Source organism: Notothenia coriiceps, unplaced genomic scaffold (genome assembly GCF_000735185.1).
Source record: "Notothenia coriiceps isolate Sejong01 unplaced genomic scaffold, NC01 NC01_scaffold00030007, whole genome shotgun sequence".
In the NCBI taxonomy this organism is placed as follows: domain Eukaryota; kingdom Metazoa; phylum Chordata; class Actinopteri; order Perciformes; family Nototheniidae; genus Notothenia; species Notothenia coriiceps.
The window spans coordinates 1-6,520 of NW_011362708.1; the positions used below are offsets into that span (position 1 = coordinate 1).

At 41.3% G+C, this 6,520-nt stretch overlaps 1 protein-coding gene across 1 annotated transcript; it reads left to right on the plus strand.

The window, feature by feature from the left end:
* Positions 1-1,166: 1,166 nt before the first annotated feature.
* Positions 1,167-5,566, plus strand: LOC104959203 (integrin beta-2-like; the record flags this gene model as incomplete). Its single annotated transcript, XM_010787071.1, has 6 exons — positions 1,167-1,381; positions 2,976-3,208; positions 3,596-3,815; positions 4,192-4,406; positions 5,009-5,175; positions 5,552-5,566. Coding segments are annotated over 6 exons (1,065 nt in total), but the record flags the coding sequence as incomplete, so codon positions are not given.
* Between the last annotated feature and the right edge of the window lie 954 nt (positions 5,567-6,520).

The following is a 6,520-nucleotide window of genomic DNA, read 5'->3' on the forward strand; positions in this document are numbered from 1 at the left end:
CTTCTCTAAAAGGTAACTCATTTTAAATATAGTTAGACATATTAAAGGTCATTTACAATAATAATAATTATAATAATAATATTAGTAATAAGCTTTATATTTGTATAGCACCTAAGAATTGTAGCCAAACTCGCTTAACAGCAGTTCAATAGATAGATTAGTATAACATGACAGGATAAAAGCAATGTAGAGGAGCAGCTACATTTCAACACATATATCCAAGAAGATTAATACATGAAGACTGTTGACTCAGACTAGACTCGGACTCTTCTTAAGTGACTCGGACTTGGACTCGGACTCGACTCGGACACTCCTTGGGTGACTCGGACTTGGACTCGGACTCGACTCGGACACTCCTTGGGTGACTCGGACTTGAACTCGGACTCGACTACGACCCTCCCTCGGTGATTCGGACTAAAGATAAGATAAGATGGACTTTTATTAATCCCTCGTGGGGAAATTGTTTCTCTGCATTTGACCCATCCTAGTGTTAGGAGCAGTGGGCTGCCATTTGGAACGGCGCCTGGGGAGCAGTGTAGGGAACGGTGCCTTGCTCAGGGACACCTCGGTAGCACTTGGTCTTGCCGGGACTTGAACTGGTTACCTTCCAGTTGCCAAGCCAACTCCCTATTGACTTCGCCACTACTCTGACTCGAAGAGTGTTGACTCGAGAGTGACTTGGATTCGTGAATTGGTGACTTTACTACAACACTGGAGCAGTGCGCGCACCTAAAGCGACCCCCCCATATAATGCTGTCAGTGCAGTCTCTACGGGGGAAGCGAGCTAAGCGGGTTGAGAAACTTGTTGCAGCACATTTCACCTGAAATATCTTCACCGCCAGTCCTGAATTACCAGGAGGAAAGAAATACGTCCGTGCTGCTTTAACTTTCAAATATATCTGTTTTTTTTTATTAGTGGTAAAAAGGCACTTTTCATCTGAAGCCAACAGCCAACGAGACTTTGGTAAAGAGGCATGTACAAAGGCACTTAAGACATAAGACAAATTACTGTAAAAAGTAAAGAAGCTGGAAGGGAGAGTTCCATTGAAATGAATATAAGTACAAGGGGGGATCAAGAATGTAGCTTTCACAAGTTTACCATTAAAACCAGTGTGTGTTTTTTATATATTTAAAGTGTCACAATACATATTTTACAGCTCTGACCCTTTAACCCTGCCTTCCCTCTCCAGATTTATTTTGATGTCACAGTGACAGCAGACACATGTGTTGAAGACAAGTCTTTCACCATAAGACCACTGGGAATTAAAGACACATTGACAGTGACCCTATCTTCAAACTGTGAGTGTGATTGTAAAGACCCACAGGACAGCCATCACCCACACTGCAACGGCACGGGAAGAGTTAGCTGTGGTATTTGCAGGTAAGATTTACAACTCGTAAACATTGACGGTAAATTGGCATGTATTTAAATAAATGCAGTGAAGCAGTGTGAGTAAGCATGTACAAGTTGTTTATGGTTATTGCAATGAAAACATAGACTGGAAAATAAAGTCAAAAATAAACGACAGACTATGAAGCTGTGAGTTCTCTGCTAATCATAGGGGAGGCTTGTGGAGGGTTATTCCAGATGCAAAGATTTCCTCTATCTGTCCTGTCAGTGTGTGGAGAATAATCTCTGCTGTGTGTCCAGCAGCTGGTGGAGAGGGTGGTCAGGATAATCAGTCATGGAGAGCAGTTTGTGCAGAGTCCTTCCCACCACAACTCCAAACACATATTGACATGATTACATGTAGAAGGCCCTTTAGGTTGTATGTTCAATATGATAAGTATGGTGGCCGATATGGGCAAATACTGTACATTAAAACAGCCCAACGTAAGGAGAAACGCGCTGCAGTTTCAAAACCAATGCAAATAAAAAAACACAAATGTGCTATAATACATGCAAATGAAGAAACATCTTCAGCAACTTGAGGAAACGTGCGCAGCGTTTACTAAAAGCTGCAGAAACCAAACGCTGCAAATACAAAACGCTGCAAGAAGCTCAAAACACAACTGAGACCAGGGGACACTAAAGAGTGACGGACACAGCTGGGAGACCAGGGGACACTAAAGAGTGACGCACACAGTTGGGAGACCAGGGGACACTAAAAAGTGACGCACACAGCTGGGACCAGAGCGCTTGGAGATGTGCAGGATTGTAAAGCTGGACAACTGTCTCCGTTGTTGGAAACTTACCTAAAATGTTTTATCAGCTTATTTTTAACAATATCTTCACATGTTTCCGATCATATTTCAGATCTGCTGTGTTTTTTGTATAACACATGCAACGCGTTTGCCCCTGCCCGTAAATATGATCATAATGCCACTACAGGAACTTGGAATTTAAAAAAAATGTAGTGAGAAATGAACCATTCATCCATCAAAGAATTTTACTATCCAGATCGAAAACTGAAGAGGTTTATGTTAAATATGCCCACAAACTTCAGTAAATGTCATAAAATAGCCTATACTACACCTCTTCAACCCTATCCCTCCAGATTAAATTTGATGTCAAAGTGACTACATATTGGCAGGGACCCTATCTACAAACTGTGAGAGTCAATGGGAAGACCCACAGAACTGCAGTCCCCAACAATGCATTAGTGTCCCTTCATAATCACGGAAACTTAAAGGAACCATTCAGTGTGGCATTTCAAGGGATTGTGTTTATTTCAAAATTGTAAACTACATGACCTGCAAAACTTCCCATCCGCCTCAGCTGTCTTTGTGTTCAGTGCTAATTAGCAAATGTTGGCATGTGTGAACATCATAAACATTACACCTGCTGAACATCATTGTGATTTTTGAGCATGTTAAAATACTGGTTCTAACATTTACCTCAAAGCACAGCTGTGTCTACAGCCCCACAAACTTGAGCCTGGTAAATGTTTCCAAACAGCATACCGCTTATACCAAAACGTAAAAATAGTTCCTGTAATTAAGGTGTTGTTGCTCTCCGACTTGTCCTCATTCAGCTGCAGTGAAGGCTCCATTGGTCAGTTCTGCGAGTGCTCTATTGGGGAAAAAGACGAGGTCACGCTGCGAGCATCCTGTCAGAGGGACAACGGCACCGAGTGTGAGGGCCGAGGAGATTGTGTATGTGGCAGGTGCCAGTGCCACACCACAGAGAGTGGAAGTAGTTACCATGGTGACTTCTGCGAGTGTGACGATGAACACTGTGAGAAGTTCCAGAATAAACTATGTGGAGGTAGAGTTTTAGTAATTTTCCAAAATCATAACTTTTTTCATTGTGTGTTTTACCAGATAGCCTATAGGTACTTTCATCAAAACACTTTGTATCTCTAAGACCTAACATATGGGTAAATTGCATTTGCTTTCTCATAAATCATTTGTAAAGCATAAAGCAAAGTACCAAGAAAACCCCAATATTTGTTTTAACATAAAGACATAGCATTCATGAAATGTTTTTACAAGATATAGTTATAGAACTACCAACACCTCCCACATTCTGCCCAATGGGATCTCCCTGTCACTCACAATGTTGTGTACCTATAGGCTCTGAGTGACACAGGTCATTATTATTTGACATACTGCAAATGTACTTTAACTATTTTCTCCATTTCTCTACTTGTAGGAAACGGTAAATGCAATTGTGGCAGCTGTGAATGCTTTTCAGGCTACGAAGGTTCAGCCTGTCAGTGTAAGGTGTCTGAGGAGGGCTGTCGGACCCTCAACAACACTGTGTGCTACAACAGAGGAACCTGCAAGTGTAACCGCTGTGAGTGTAAGGGGGGATACCAGCATCCACGATGCCAAAAATGCCTCAGCTGCCTAGATCCCTGCCAGACCAAACTGTAAGGATGTAAACTTCTACTAAACCTATCACATTTAAAAAATAAATCATTCCAATAATATGTCGAAGCTGCGAAAATGCCCCGGGTGATTTAAACTGTTTTTGTGGGAAGATGGTGCAGCATAAAGAACATTGATTAGCTTAACGTTTTGTTGGGTAATTATTACAATAAATGTTTGTGATGTTACTTTTTTGTAGTTCTTCGCTGATATCATCAGTATCTACCCAGAAAGATAATCTGAACATTTGTTTTACTGTTGTGTTTCAACATGTTATATCTTATCCAATCAATGTAAGTTTAGCAAACATGTTTTAAATGATGGCATGTTTAAACAATTGGAAACATTTTATGAATTTAAAAATAATCTTGTTTTCAGGAACTGCATTGAATGCCTTGGCTTTGAGTCCGGTCCCTTTAGAAAAAACTGCAGTGTGGCTTGCAGCAAAAGCATTTATCACGAGATGGTTGATAAGTTCACCATACAAAGCAAGAAGTGCCAGCAGAAGGACACGGAGGGATGCTGGATCAAGTACAAACTGGACCAGCTGGTCGGAGAAGATCACTACAAGGCTGAAATTATCAAACAGAGAGGTGAGCAGCTCATAATGTGTGGAACATTCTTCAGAGCTATCAAACTCTTACATTTAAGTACTATTGTATGCTATTTGGAAACATTTAACAAGACTAAAGTTGTTAGCAGGTTTGTGGGGCTGTAGACACAGCGGTGCTTTTAACTAAATGCTAGACACAGCATTTTAACATGCTCAAAATGATTATGCTTTTCAGCAGGTGTACTATAATGTTTATTATGTTCTTACATGCTAATATTTTTCTAGTAAGCACTAAACACAAAAACAGGCTGATGGGAAGTTTTGCAGGTATTTGTTCATGAATATGAAGCAATATGGAAAGTCAGAGGATCACTAAAGTTATCACATTGCAACTAGTTTTTATATAAGTTAGTCAGAGGATTATCATAGTTTTTAGGATTCACTCTCCGAGGACCATTCATGTCAACACAAAATAGTTCAAATAGTCCAAAGTGGTATGCCGACTGACCAACAAGCCGGCCAAAATAAACACTCACATGTCAGCAGACATACTCTATTCTTCAATTCATAATTTTTGATATAGGCTGTCCTTTCCGATATCAGTAAATCTTTCTGTAGCCTAATTTCTCCCTGTTCCTCCAGACTGTCCGGAGCCCCCCAGTGTCATAGCTATCATCGGGGGCTCCATTGCATCTGTTGCTCTCATTGGCATCCTGATGCTGATGCTCATCAAGCTACTCATCTACATGAAGGACATAAAAGAATTCAGAAAATTTGAAAATGAAAAGAAGAAATCCAAGTGGGCAGAGGTGAGACAATTTAGATATTTATATACATTGTTGCCCAAAAAGTTGGAATAAAATATTTTTTACCGCTTCTCATTTAATGATTGGGACAATTTGATTTATTCTTGATAGATAGTGTATCTTCTCAAAACGTTATTGATCAATCTCTTTCAAACATATCACAGTGAAAATTAAATAGGAATAAAAATAGGAAAGTGTCTGAAAACTAAATTATTCCAACTTTATGGCTAACATTGTATACATATATATATATATATATATATACATAGACACAATGTCATTTTTCTGTGATCTTTTGATGGACTTCCTGTTGCCAGTAGTTGCACATTGACTATTGCTGCATCCCAAATCTCTTATTTGACAATTCCTCAATCCTCAGGGAGCGACCACCTGATCATCCTTCAAAATCATTAGCCCTCAGGGAAGTGCACAGAGATGACGGATTACACTCAAGTACATCACTCCTACTGTTGATAAAATAAAATAAAAAGATGTATCATCTAGTTAAAATATGAGCTAATAAATCTGAACACCTACAACTTTCATCATCCATGAAAACAATTAATTGTTCATGATCTATTGTTTCTCCCATTAACTTTGATTATGAATACAAATACATGGCGAGTTTATTGGCAAGAAAAATCTACAAGAGATTGTACAGTGCAATCAGAGAGATACAGTATGTCCACGTTTTTGAGGAAGTCCACGAATCCAGTCTTTGTCAAGTCTGTCACCACCTTCGCGCAGCTGCTGGTGCCACTTCGTCCGGTCCTCCGCCAGCCTCTCCCAGTTATCCGTCGCAATGTCCAGGGCCCTCATGTCACGTTTTACGACATCCTTGAAGCGCAGCAGTGGTCGTCCTCTGCCTCTGGAACCAGCGCTCAGCTCGCTGTATAAGATGTCCTTTGGCAGGCGGCCATCTGGCATTCTGCGAAGGTGACCGAGCCACCGCAGCCTCCTGACCTTCAGTGTTTGGAACATTGACTTGCTGCCCGTACTCGCCAGCACCGCCTCGTTCGTGACCTTGTCCCGCCATGTGATCCCGAGGATGTTGCGCAGGCACCGCATGTGAAAAGCATTTAGCTCTCTTTCGTGCCGCGCGTAAGTTGACCACGCCTCGGAACCATACAGCAGGACGCTGACCACGCAACGTTGGTAGATGCGTGTCTTAGTGCGCTTGGTGAGGTATTTGTTGCTCCAGGCTCTTGAGCGCAAACGACTGAAAGACGTTGCGGCTTTGCCGATACGAGTCTGGATCTCCTTAACTAATGACAGGTCACTGCTGATTGTTGAGCCAAGATACGTGAACTGGTCAACAGTCTCCAGCACATGCTCGTTCACCATTACC